This window comes from Hyla sarda, chromosome 6 (assembly GCF_029499605.1).
Source record: "Hyla sarda isolate aHylSar1 chromosome 6, aHylSar1.hap1, whole genome shotgun sequence".
In the NCBI taxonomy this organism is placed as follows: Eukaryota; Metazoa; Chordata; class Amphibia; order Anura; family Hylidae; genus Hyla; species Hyla sarda.
This window is the reverse complement of record NC_079194.1, coordinates 200,327,880-200,341,456: the sequence shown is the minus strand read 5'-3', so window position 1 is coordinate 200,341,456 and position 13,577 is coordinate 200,327,880. Positions and strand designations below refer to the sequence as shown.

General features: G+C 42.3%; 1 protein-coding gene across 1 annotated transcript in view; it reads right to left on the bottom strand.

The window, feature by feature from the left end:
• The window catches only part of LOC130276599 (deoxyribodipyrimidine photo-lyase-like), a 31,180-nt gene that overhangs the window by 5,128 nt on the left and 12,475 nt on the right, over window positions 1-13,577 (bottom strand). Inside the window, exons 5-7 of the mRNA XM_056526190.1 lie at window positions 13,191-13,423; window positions 8,238-8,432; window positions 6,795-7,020 (exon numbers count right to left, since the gene is read on the bottom strand). Coding sequence (XP_056382165.1) covers window positions 6,795-7,020; window positions 8,238-8,432; window positions 13,191-13,423 — 654 coding nt within the window. The remainder of the gene's footprint in view (window positions 1-6,794; window positions 7,021-8,237; window positions 8,433-13,190; window positions 13,424-13,577) is intronic.

The following is a 13,577-nucleotide window of genomic DNA, read 5'->3' as shown; positions in this document are numbered from 1 at the left end:
CCCAAGGAACCGCATCCACGGTAGCGGACATAAGTCCCAACATCCGCATGAGAGTGCGAATGGAAACTCTCCGGGGTACAGAGAGAAAAAGGGCCGATTCCTGCACCCGAGATTTCCTCTCGGGAGAGAGGTAGAGTGTCATGGAGATTGAGTCGACTATGAAGCCGAGAAACCTCACTGAGGTAGTTGGGAGGAAATTGGATTTGGCCCAATTGACTATCCACCCTAACTGGTGAAGGAAGGATACTGCTAGTTGCAGATGTTGGGACAGGATCGCAGAAGAAGGAGCTCTGAGGAGCCAATCGTCTAGGTAGGGAACGATGCTGAGCCCCTGGAGCCTTAGAGCAGCGACTACCGCTACCACCACTTTGGTAAATGTGTGTGGGGCCGAAGAAATTCCAAACGGGAGGGCTACAAACTGGAGGTGTTTTAGAACTCCCCCTACCTGAACTGTGATCCTTAGATACTTTCTGGATACCGGATGAATAGGAATATGAAGGTAAGCATCCTTTAGATCCAGAGTAGCCAGGTAATCCCCTGGCGAGATGAGGTTGACCACAGATTGAATAGTTTCCATACGAAAGCGTTTGTGCTTCACATACTGATTGAGATATCTCAGATCTATAATCATCCGCCAGTCTCCTGTTACCTTGGGAACTAGGAAGACTGGAGAATAAATTCCTGACCCCCGCTCTGAAAGAGGAACTTCCTCTAAGGCATTCTTCTGGATGTATTCCAGAATGTAGGTTTCTAGCGCCCCCTGTTTGATTGGTGAAAAAACTCTTTTCTCCACATAATTGGATGGGGGAATTGATTCGAGGTCTATCGAATAACCATCCGAGATTAATCTCAGGACCCAAGGATCCTGAATGTGGAGGGACCAGGCGCTTGAAATGTGGTGAAGACGACCACCAACTGGAATCTGGGGGCAGGATGGGAAACTGGAAAGGTCACCTCGGCAAGGAACCCAGAGCTTCGTAGAAGCCCGCAGTCAGAGCTTTCTGTTGTCTTTGGAGCCACGGGAGCGTTTTCCGCCCCGGCGTTGATTACCCCATTCTCTCTGAGGCTTAGGCTGGGGGGCTGATCCGCCCCCAGAACGCCGGCCTCGACCACGAAAGGAGGAATAAGGAAGGGACTTGCCTTTCTTGTCAGAAAGTCCCTCCATAATGCGGTCCAGCTCAGCTCCGAAAAGAATGCCGGGTTCGTAAGGCATAGCACATAAGGTGTTCTTGGAAGAGTTGTCAACCTTCCAAGGTTTTAACCATAGAGGACGTCGTCCAGCGGAAGCCAGGGCCATAGACTTGGAGGCCAATTTAAGATGCTGGGTGGAAGCATCGCACAAAAAATCAACGGCCAGATTGGACGTCTTGAAGGATGAAAGAATTTCATCTCTAGGAACCCCCTGGTCCAAATCCGACTGGATGTTAGAAAGACGGGTCTTCAAAAAGTTTGCTACCTCAGAGCAAGCTATCGCCACTGATGCAGACGCAGAAGCAGTGGAGTAGGAGCGCCTCATGGCACAGTCAGCCTTCCGATCCATTGGATCCTGCAAGGAAGACCCATCCTCGGCAGGGACCACTGTCCTCTTGGACAGTTTGGCAACTGCCATGTCAACCTTAGGGACAGGGCCCCAGGAAGAAAGCTGAGATTCCTGTATAGGAAACATGGTCTTAAATCTTTTAGTTAAGACCGGACCCTTTTCTGTTTTTTTCCATTCCGTTCTAAGCACGGACAGAAGGGTATCATCCGCTTTAAAGACCCTAGGTCCCTTAGAGGCGGAGGTAGAGGCTTCCCCGGGATCAACATCCTGGTCCCCCGACCGGATGGATCTCAGAAGACGCTGGGTCTTTTCCAGCGGAAAAAAATAAGATGCAGTGACCTCCTCATCCGAAGAGGAGGACTTGGAATCTTCTCTCTCCTGATCCACAGACATCTCCATTCTAGGAGGTGAAGAAGGTCTGGCGCGTTTCTGAGAGACAACGTGTTTCAGCTCCTCAATAGAGGCTTGCATAGCCGACATGTTAGAGGAGACCCACACATACATATCCTGGACTGTAGGTTCAGTCTGATGGGAAGGTAGAGACTTAGCCCTACAAGGAGGGCACCTGGAAAATTCATAATTATCCTCCAGGGGAGTATTGCAGTCATGGCAAGAGAGGTGCTTGCGCTTGGCGGATCTTTTTGCCAAGCCTTCACGATCCCCTGAGCCCTCGGTCGACATATCTAGGTAAATATGAGAGGAGGATTAGATAATGTAGCGGCAAGAAAAAATTCCGGCTAGCTAAAATATAATAAAAATACCCAAAGTTCTCAGCAAGAGACCAGGTAAGATAGAGAGATAAGGAAACAGTAGTATCCGCAAGGATGCACTACTAGACTCAAAAAGACAGGACTGTGGAAGTACCAACAGCTCTGCGCTCTAGGAGGCTGAATGGCAGCCTAGGGGGAGATTAAATATCCTCCTGACTGGCGCCAAAACAAGACTCCGCCCACAAGGCGGAGTTGCAGAAAAGAGAAATCCTGTCTTACAAAAAACAGGAGGAAAAGGAACCCTATCTGTTAGAGGGTTATAGAGGAGGCTCCTCGCTCGGTTTCGCCGCATTATTGGCAAAAACGGCGCAAAAAAACGAGCCGGGAGCGAAAGAGAGAAACAGGAAGTGACGTCAGACGCCGCTGACGCACTTCCGGCCGGGGCCGCGATTGGAGTCGCGGCTCTGAGGATAGAAGCAGATGGGCGCAAACTAAGCCCAGAACTGCAAGTAAGAAACCCCCCCCCCCCTCCAACAGGAGTAAGGGGGTCACCATCTGTCCCACTGTCCGGGAGGACAGAAAAAAACACAATGAGGCAGAGGATGACCCTCTTACTTATACAGGGGGTTGTGGGTGTGTCTTACTGATTGTTTAATTAGGTTCAATAAAACTTCCATCTGTCCTACCAGTTCGCGGGGGGTGGAATACCCCATCTGTGCTACTGGTTAGGACGTAAGGGAAAATGGAATTGTGGGATTTGTAGTCAAAAAAACAAGTCAAACAGGAAATACAAGTTCACAAAAAGCTAGCCACAGTGTTATGGTAATCTCATGATATAGCCATTTAGCCCCAAGACAAGTGCAGATCCTTCCTAAGCATGTCCATTACTGTCTGCCAGGTACGTACAAAAATCACCTTATGGTGGATAACCCCTTTAAGCCTCAAGAAGAGATGACCCTCTCCTAAAGGAAAGTAGGACCAGTTTCTTTTAGCCTCCGGTCCCTAATATGGCCTCCGCTGAAATTAGACCATTAAGGATTCTATCTTGGTATGAGACCTGTTATTGTAGCCCAGTAGGCCTGCTATCACTATAGTACAGTGTTTTCTAACCAGGGCGCCTAGGGCTGTCCAAGCATTCTGGGAGTTGTAGTTTTGCAACAGCTGGTGGAGTTGTTACCGGTATCAGCAGCTAAACTACCACTTACCTGCATTTTTCCACTTGGGGAAAGCAGTATGGCGACAGCCTATCAGGGCTATCAAAGGTTTTTTTTCTAGTCTACATTTATTGATGCTGATGATATGCCACTGAGATCAGATCAGTGAGGTGCCAACTCCTGGTACTCCCATAAATCAGCTGTTTGACACAGAACCAGACAAATGCATATTACAGCTTTTGTACTGGCTGTGCTGGGTTACTGCTAAGCTTCAATAACCCAGCACAGCCACTACAGTGTACAGAGCGGTCTCTTTATAAGGGCAAACATCTGCAAGGATGCCAGGAGTTGGCACAGCATTGATCTGATATTGCCTTATCCTGAGGATAGGTCCTCAATAGATTTAGCCCCCCAAAAACTTCTATGCAGCTGACATGTTCAGAGTCTATGTACAGTGGGCACTGCGGCAGGACTAGCTTAACCCGTTATAGACCAGGCCAATTTTAGTTGTTGCCCTTACGTTTTTTTTTTTCCCTTCTCGTCCTTTAATAGCCATAACTAAATAAATAATATTTTTTATTTACTTATGGGCTTGTAAGGTGAAATAGAAAAGCAATTTTGCTACTTTGACCACAGTGAATGACTTAAAAAGTAAACCACGCCAAATTAACATGTAATCTTGATAGTTTAGGGCAGCACTATTAAAACAATCCCAAAATTTGTATAGTTTGCATCATGTTTTACTAATTTAAAAAAATTCTAAACTTTTAGAATTTTTTTTTTAAATTGCCATCTTTTGACCCCTTTAACTTTTTTGCTGTATGAGGGCTTTTTTTTTTCTTTATTGCAAAGTTTATCGGTACCATTTTGGTAGTGATCAGACTTTTTATTTCATTTTTTTCTGAGGTATGATGTAAAAAAAAAAAAGAAAAGTGTATATGTATATATGTATATGTGTATATGTATATGTGTATATGTATATGTGTATATGTGTATATGTATATGTGTATATGTGTATATGTGTATGTATATGTGTATATGTGTATATGTATATATGTGTATATGTGTATGTATATGTATGTGTATATGTGTATGTGTATATGTATGTGTATATATGTGTATATGTATATATATATATATATATGTATATGTATATATATATATATATGTATATGTATATATATATGTATATGTATATATATATGTATATATATATATATGTATATGTATATATATGTATATGTATATATATATGTATATATATATGTATATATATATGTATATGTATATGTATATGTATATATATATGTATATATATGTATATGTATATATATATGTATATGTATATATATATGTATATGTATATGTATATGTATATATATATGTATATGTATATATATATGTATATATATATGTATATGTATATATATATGTATATGTATATATATATGTATATGTATATGTATATGTATATGTATATGTATATGTATATGTATATGTATATGTATATGTATATGTATATATATATGTATATGTATATGTATATGTATATGTATATATATATGTATATGTATATGTATATGTATATGTATATGTATATATGTATATGTATATGTATATGTATATATGTATATATGTATATGTATATATATATGTATATGTATATATATATGTATATGTATATATATATGTATATGTATATATATATGTATATGTATATATATATGTATATGTATATATATATGTATATGTATATATATATGTATATGTATATATATATGTATATGTATATATATATGTATATGTATATATATATGTATATGTATATATATATGTATATGTATATATATATGTATATGTATATATATATGTATATGTATATATATATGTATATGTATATATATATGTATATGTATATATATATGTATATGTATATATATATGTATATGTATATATATATGTATATGTATATATATATGTATATGTATGTGTATGTATATATATGTATGTATATATATGTATGTATATATATGTATGTATATATATATATATGTATATGTATATATATGTATATGTATGTGTATATATGTATGTATATATATATATATATATTTTTTTTTTTTTTTAATTTTTTTTTTTTTTTTTTTAAGTTTACAGAATTAACCGTATGGGTTAAATGTTTTATTTTAATGGTTCAAACGGTTACACATGCAGCGATAACAAATATTTTATTTATTTTTATGGGAAAAGGGACAGGATTTAAACTTTTGATATGGAATGTGATAATGTTTGTGGGTTAAACAGGGAATAAAAAAAGTGTCTGCTATTGAGAGATGTCCCTTATTGGGGGATAAAACGGGCTCAAATCTTTCTAAATGACAATACTGTACTCACTTGAGTGTAATTACATATAAAACATGATAGGCAATATTACAGTAGAATTTCCCGGTGCCATTTAATCACCCTTTATCAACCCCCCCCCCCTGTACCATTTCTTCCCCCTTAATGATGACGTGGCCGGCTGACATACAGAAGCAGGAGACCACTGTTTAAACCCCCCTAACTGGTGTATTGGCTGTACCCCCTGATGGCGGCCCTGTGCACAAGGTAGGGCCGGCACATAAGCCTGGTTGTCCCCTATCGGGTCTGCCCGCGTCCGCTATTAGGAGTGTCCCCTAGTCGGAGGGTGCAAATACATAAAGTATTATGGGACTCTGCCTGGGAATTAAAAACTGTCCCCAGTTGGGAGGTGTCCGCTAAGGGAGATTTTACTGTACATATATTTTTCATTGGTTCCCTAGGGGATGTTACATTCCTCATACAGAACAATGCAGGTAGATAGATCCACCCATCTACACCACCAGGGATGCATTAAAGGTCCCTTTATACGTTGTTGTCAAAGCAATCTAGGGGGTTAATAGCCCTCAGCTCGACCCCTGAGCCCACACCTTACACCCTTAATGGCACAATGACACGCATACACGTCCTTAGTGATTAAGAGCCTAAATATTGGCACAAAAGTAATGAAATACTAGTTCTTTGTACTTTGCTACATGTCTGGTTTTATTTCCCAGGACATCTTTAAATGTAATTTACAGCATAATTATTGGTCTGGTCATCAGCACAAAGTTTACTACTGATACCTGCAGAACACAAGCTATTCAGTATGCAAAACTGTCTACTCTTTACAGGTTTAGGGTGCAAGATTAAAAACTATGGGGATATTTCTTAGAACCTGTGTAGAGGAAGAGTGGAGCAGTTGCCCATAACAACCAATCAGATTGCTACTTTTATTTTTCAGAGGCCTTTTTAACCCTGATTGGTTGCTACAAGCAAGTTCACCCCTCTTCCTTTATACAGATTATGATAAATCTCCCCCTCTGTACATACCTGCTCTTCTGAGCTGAGATGGGGCACATTTCCATGGCTTGTGGATGTATTCATCAGGTAAGCCAGCAAGCTCTGGGCACCACTTCCTAATGTAAGATCCGTCTGGGTCACAGGTCAGAGCTGCATCCACTGGATGCATTACAAAGTTCCAGTGGTCGAGGCCTGACATTCCCCCGTTCTGCCACATCATGGCGTTGATTGCGACATCTGCATCCACAAGGGTGTCCTGATCATACAAGTACATTGAAAAGAAAACATTTTAGGTTTAGTATTCAGTGTTGTTCTTTATTGTTCAGAGTGTCCAAATAAGTTAGGGAGACAAATATGTCTCTGTGGTATGAACAAAACTGCTGGATATCAGCCTTTAAAGCCTTTATAAACTACAAGCAAATGGTGGCAGAATAAGTGGAGCAAGGCTTTTCACATGGCTTTTTTTTATTTATTTTTTTTATATTTTTTTTAAACACACTGTCATATCAGTATTTTGTTATCCTATACGGGAAATGAGGGCTGGGCGGTATACTGGTTCATACCGAAATTTTTGTCCTGCACGATATGAATTTTTCCCCATACCGCAATAGCAGTTTGGCCCTCCCCCTCAGGAATGAATGAATTATCAGCCCAGCTCATATGTGACCGGCGAGTGCTGTTCTGCCCCCCCCCCCCCCCCCTCAAAAAAATTAATTAGCCCAGCGCTGTTCTGTCCCCATAAAGGTTCTACTCACATATGTCACCCGCAAGCGTTGCCCTCCTCGTCCTCCTGTCACCCGCCGGTGCTGACACTCTATACAAGTGGTCTTCAACCTCCAGATGTTGCAAAATACAACTCCAGACATGCTGGGAGTTGTAGTTTTGCAACATTTGGAGGTCCGCAGCTTGAAAACCACTACTCTATATTGTATCCCTATGCCCGGGCTTCAAAAGGTAAACAAAATAAGCTTTAACTCACTTTCCCCGTCGGTCAGGACCTGCTTCCTAGGGAATGGAACGTCGGACAGCCGTCAGCCTATCACCGGCCGCAGCGATGTTCCGCCTCGGCTGGTGATAGGTTGAGCCCATTGTCATGTTAGAAGCCGGCTCCTTACATGACAGTGGGCTCAGCCTATCACCAGCCGAGGCGGAACATCGCTGTGGCCGGTGATAGGCCGACGGCTCTCCGACGTTCACGTCCCCAGGAAGAGCGTAAGGCCAACGTAGGAACACGTGTTAAAGTTTATTTTTGTTTACCTTTTGCAGCCCTGACATAGGGCACAGGGGCCGCAACAAACAGGAGGACGAGGAGAGCAGCGATTGCGGGTGATGCGAGAAGTACCCCGACGGGGACAGCGCAGCACTGGGCTAATAATTTGAGGGGGGGGGGGGGGGAAATACCGCGATATAAATACTATATGCTGGTTTGCCATAGTGAACATAACTCTTCCAAAAGTCCAACATTGCAAGTACCTGGAACCATCGGTATCCATGAATCCAGTGAAGATGCAGATAAGCGACCAGGAAGGAAGCTACAACATGTCTGGAGTAGTTACACATCCAGCCTGTGAGCCACAGTTCTCGCATGGCCGCATCTACCAGGGGGTATCCAGTCATTCCCTTCTGCCAGGCTCGCAGATGTTTCTTTTCACTGCTCCATCGCTGACTCTACAATAAACAGTTTACATCAATGAAGAACAATACTACACACAGGAGCAAGGCACACGATCTGCCACTTCCACAGAAATCTGCTTATTTGTGACTGGTTAAAGGGGTACTCCAGCCCTGAGACATCTTACCCCCTATCCAAAAGGATAGGGGCCAGCTCACAAACAGCCGGGGGGCGACTACGGGGCCAGAGTATCATGATGTCACGACTCCACCCCCGTGTGATGTCAGCCCCCGCTATGCAAGTCTATGGGAGAGGGGATGACGTCACGTGGGGGGGCAGAGTCGTGACATCACGATACTGGCCGGAGTACCCATTTAATAGTTCAGCTGCTGATTTCCATTAACCTCTTCTCCTACGAAATGTTAAATGGGCACTGTCAATCAAAAACTTTTTTTACATCTCGTTAACATGTTTCAACAAACGGAATAAAAAAAAAAAAAAAAAAAAAAAAACTTAGCATAGGACATTAACCTTGCATCTATTATTCTACTGTGACCTTTGTATCTCCTGTATGTGTCTCTAATAAACCTTTCTGCCATCCTGCTTCTTCCCTTCCCTGCACGCTGTCTATAAACTACAGGTCCCAGCATTCTTTGCTGCCGCTCTGTGCTCACTTCCTCCTAACTGCCGTTTTCTGCCCCAGTCACCTGACCAGCCCCAACACTCGGAATGTTACTAAGCAACCATTACCATCCTGCTTTCATCTGCTGCTGTACTATATAGCAATGATTCACAAAATAGGGGCCTCCATCTGATGCAAAACTATAACTCCCAGCATGCCCAAAAAGTCAAAGTCCATCTGTGCATGCATGGAGTTGAAGTTTTAAAGTTTATAAACAGCTAAACCCTTTTTGGGAAACACTGCTACATAGTGTATATATATATGGATTATGGATCTCTGATGAAGGAAAGCGTTACTTTCCAAAACGCGTTATATGCTTTTTGGCTTTGCGCTCTCCCTGTAGTAGTGACGTCACTCGCAGCGCTAGGTCACAGCACTCCGTAATCCACTAACACTACAGCAAGCCAGTGAGACGCCACCGGCCGGGGCAGATCTCCCGGCTAATAGGCCGACTGGAACCACAGACTTCTGTAAACTACTCCAAGCAGAAAAAGTAAGTATAACGGGACAAGCTCCGTACAGCTTTGCAGGATTTTCAAGTGGAGACAAGAACTTCCCTCTGGGCAGAGATTCTGAGTACACTCCCCATCAGGATTTTAGTAAGTAAGCCTCTATTACTATTTATAGTTTTTATTATTAAAGCGCCGATACACATTTATATATATTGTATACAGCTCCATTTTTGGTGGTTTTAGCCGAGATCCACCTGTTGTATCTAGGCAGCTTGTACAGGATCTATTCAGCGCTGGTGTTAAATATATTTTGTATAACAAAATGGAAAGATATCATCAGGGCTGTGGAGTCTGAGTCGGACAAAATTTTGGGTACCTGGAGTCGGAGTCGGCAAACAATGCACCGACTCCGACTCCTACTAAATTTAGATTGGGAAAAAAAACAAAAAGCAAGTTTAAATGTCCCAATTCACAAAAAGTTATAATTAATGACTTCTCTACTTTAAGAATAAAGACCAGTGCATGCAGTGCCTCACGTAACCGCAAAACGAACACGTTAAGTGACTGTGAAGAAGCATGCTTTTCATGTGCTTTACTATATGGCACACAACGCACAATTAGGAGCGGCAATACTTATACTTTCCATAGTGTTGTGTTCTGCTGTTACAGGGAACCCATGGGTAACCTAGCCTCTCAGTGATAAGGGGTTAAGGAAATATGTTTTTTGCAGGACTAGAGACACTTGTATAAGTGAAGGGAATGGAGGGTCAATAGTTCAAGACTGAAGCTGTAAATCATTGGAAAAACTGCTGCCATTCAGCTAAGGCTATAAAAACTTGTAAACTCGATTGTTAGCTTAAAGGGGTACTCCGCACCTAGACATCTTATCCCCTATCCAAAGGATAGGGGATAAGATGTCAGATCACCGGGGTCCCGCTGCTGGGGACCCCCGGGATTGCCGCTGCGGCACCGCGCTATTACTGCACAGTTCGCGAGTTTGCTCTGTGTGTAATGACGGGCGATACAGGGGTTGGAGCACCGTTATGTCATGGCTCTGCCCCTCGTGATGTCACGGCCAGCCCCCTCAATACAAGTCTATGGGAGGGGGCGTGGCGGTCTTCACGCCCCCTGCCATAGACTTGCATTAAGGGGGCAGGCCGTGATGTCACGAGGGGTGGAGCTATGACATTACGCTGCTCCGTCCACTGTATCACTCTGTATCTGTCCCCCGAACTCGCTCTGTGTAGTAATGAAAGCGCGGTGCCGCAGCGGCGATCCCGGGGGTCCCCAGCAGCGGGACCCTGGCGATCTAACATCTTATCCCCTATCCTTTGGATAGGGATAAGATGTCTAGGTGCGGAGTACCCCTTTAAGCTAACAATCGAGTTTACAAGTTTTTATAGCCTTAGCTATATGGCAGCAGTTTTTCCAATGGTTTACAGCTTCAGTCTTGAACTGTTGACCCTCCATTCCCTTCACTTATACAAGTGTCTCTAGTCCTGCAAAAAACATATTTACTTAATCCCTTATCAGTGAGAGGCTAGGTTACCCATGGGTTCCCTGTAACAGCAGAACACAACACTATGGAAAGTATAAGTATTGAAAGTAACTAATTGTGCGTTGTGTGCCATATAGTAAAGCACATGAAAAGCATGCTTCTTCACAGATAAGATGTCTAGGGGCAGAGTACCCCTTTAAACTTTAAGCATGACTATGGGATTCTACTAGGGAAATCATGTTTTATAATAAATGCCCCTTCCTTGATCCTCCCACTGCCCTATCTTCGGCAGCAGGTCAGCACACAAACTGTTCAATACAGTAGGCTGTTGGCTTTCCAGCCAGTAGTCCTGTGGTAATGACAGGTATGTTACCTTTCTTTCCTTCAAGGAATATATAAAATACATTCACATATTAATACAGAGGAGTCGGGGAGTCGGAGTTGGAAGTACAGAAAACTCTGGAGTCGGAACATTTATCTACCGACTCCACAGCCCTGGATATCATTGCATGAGGGAATTAAATAAATGATAATTTACTTAACTGGACTACCCCTTTAACCTTTCTAATATACTTTATAATAAATGTGCATCTCCTTTTTATAGAAATCATGGCTTATAAAAACAGACCACTGTGGGTCCCCATACAGTCCAGAACATAATCCTGTCTGGCTGGAGCATCATCCATGTCCCAGATAAAGCACAGACTGGAACTAAGTCCAGTAAGTGAGGGTGGAACTAGCACTCTTCTGTGCCCACTCCTGTTCTGTCTAGCTGACTCCTCTCTGAAAACAGGAGGGGGGGCAAGCAGCCTGCAGTGATTGGATGAAGAGACACAGGACAGAAGACTCAGAGAGGAAGTAAATGCATGGTGAGTGAGGGCAGGCTCAGTGCTTGCCATGGACATGCCCCTGCCTGAGCAGTGGATGTCAGAGTGAGTGAGCAGAAGAACAGAGGGATTTGTGTGCCAAATACAGAAACTAGACAAAAAAATTAAAAAAAAAATGCAAAGAATCTGCATGACCTAAAGAGTAACATATAAGCATTATATTTTTCTGTGATATGACAGGTGCACTTTAAAATGTCATACACTTGTATATACCTAATCAGGTCAGCAAAAGACCGCTCTTAATGGAGCATTATGTTCAAGAGATACACATTTTGGGGTCCCTATATTATGGGGTCGAGTGTTTTGCATTGTCTAAATCTGGTTCACATAGAAGACAAACTGGATATGGCACATATGAACTGCTGGCTCAATTCCCTCATACTATTATAGTCCTGTAACGGCTGCCAATACAATGGCCATAGGTACAGCATCAGTGACAGACAAAGGTTCTAAAGAAGGAGCTTACTATATAAGAGTAATCTTTGTATGGTACAGCATGTGTCCACCCTTCATTTTTTTAGAAATGTCATTAAAAGGGGTTTTCCTGGTGGTTTAGTAAAATAACCAAGCTATACTCCCTTATCCAGTTCCCACACCAATACAGTAGAGGTGGCTCCCGATCTTGATCCATGTGACATTGCAACTAGAGATGAGCGAACTTACAGTAAATTCGATTCGTCACAAACTTCTCGGCTCGGCAGTCGCTGACTTTTCCTGCATAAATGAGTTCAGCTTTCAGGTGCTCTGGAAAAGCTGGATACAGTCCTAGGAAAGACTCTCCTAGGACTGTATCCACCTTTTCCAGCCCACCGGAGCACCTGAAAGCTGAACTCATTTATGCAGGAAAAGTCAGCGACCGCCGAGCCGAGAAGTTTGTGACGAATCGAATTTACTGTAAGTTCGCTCATCTCTAATTGCAACCTTCCCGGAACTGTGAAGATTAGTCAATCACTGGTAGCCATATATAGACATACTGTATAGAATATACATCTGACAGAGTAATACAAAATCATGTTTTTTTTTTGCAAGGCTACTTATCTTTAGCTACTTATTTTGGGACATGCCAAGCCAAGAGGAAATGTAAGAAAAGCAGCAGTGAGTTATTTTATTACATACAGATTTTACAACAATATGCAGAAAATGAAACAATTCCTAGTCATTGAGGATTATTTAGATAAGATAACATCCTTACAGGAGACTTTGTATCAGCAATGATATGGTCCTAAAATATGCAACCTTGAGACAGCTGCCTTGTCACTGCTCCAACATAGAATAATGGGTTGTGATTTGCTTACCTTGTATGCAGGTCTGACTGGTTCCACATGCAGGTCAGGAAACAGGACAAGCAGCCAATATGCCAGGTCTCTCCATGCCAGCTTCCTCAGGAACTTCGGGACACTCTTTTTCGTATAGTGCGCTTCATGTAAAACTGTCCTGGGGCTAATCTGACCAAAGTGGAGATAAGGAGAAAGATGGCTGGTGTAAGGTTTATCTGCCCGTCCAGATTCCTTATCATAGTGTTTAACTCCTACAAAAAAAATAAAAAAAAATTTTAAACAGATTATAAAGATATCCCCCCCCCCCCCCTAAGGATGTGTTCACATTTGCACAGTTTTTTTTTATTTTCCTGTTCTGTCTAAATGAATGAATTGAAACAGAACTTCCCTGGAAGAGCTCTGATA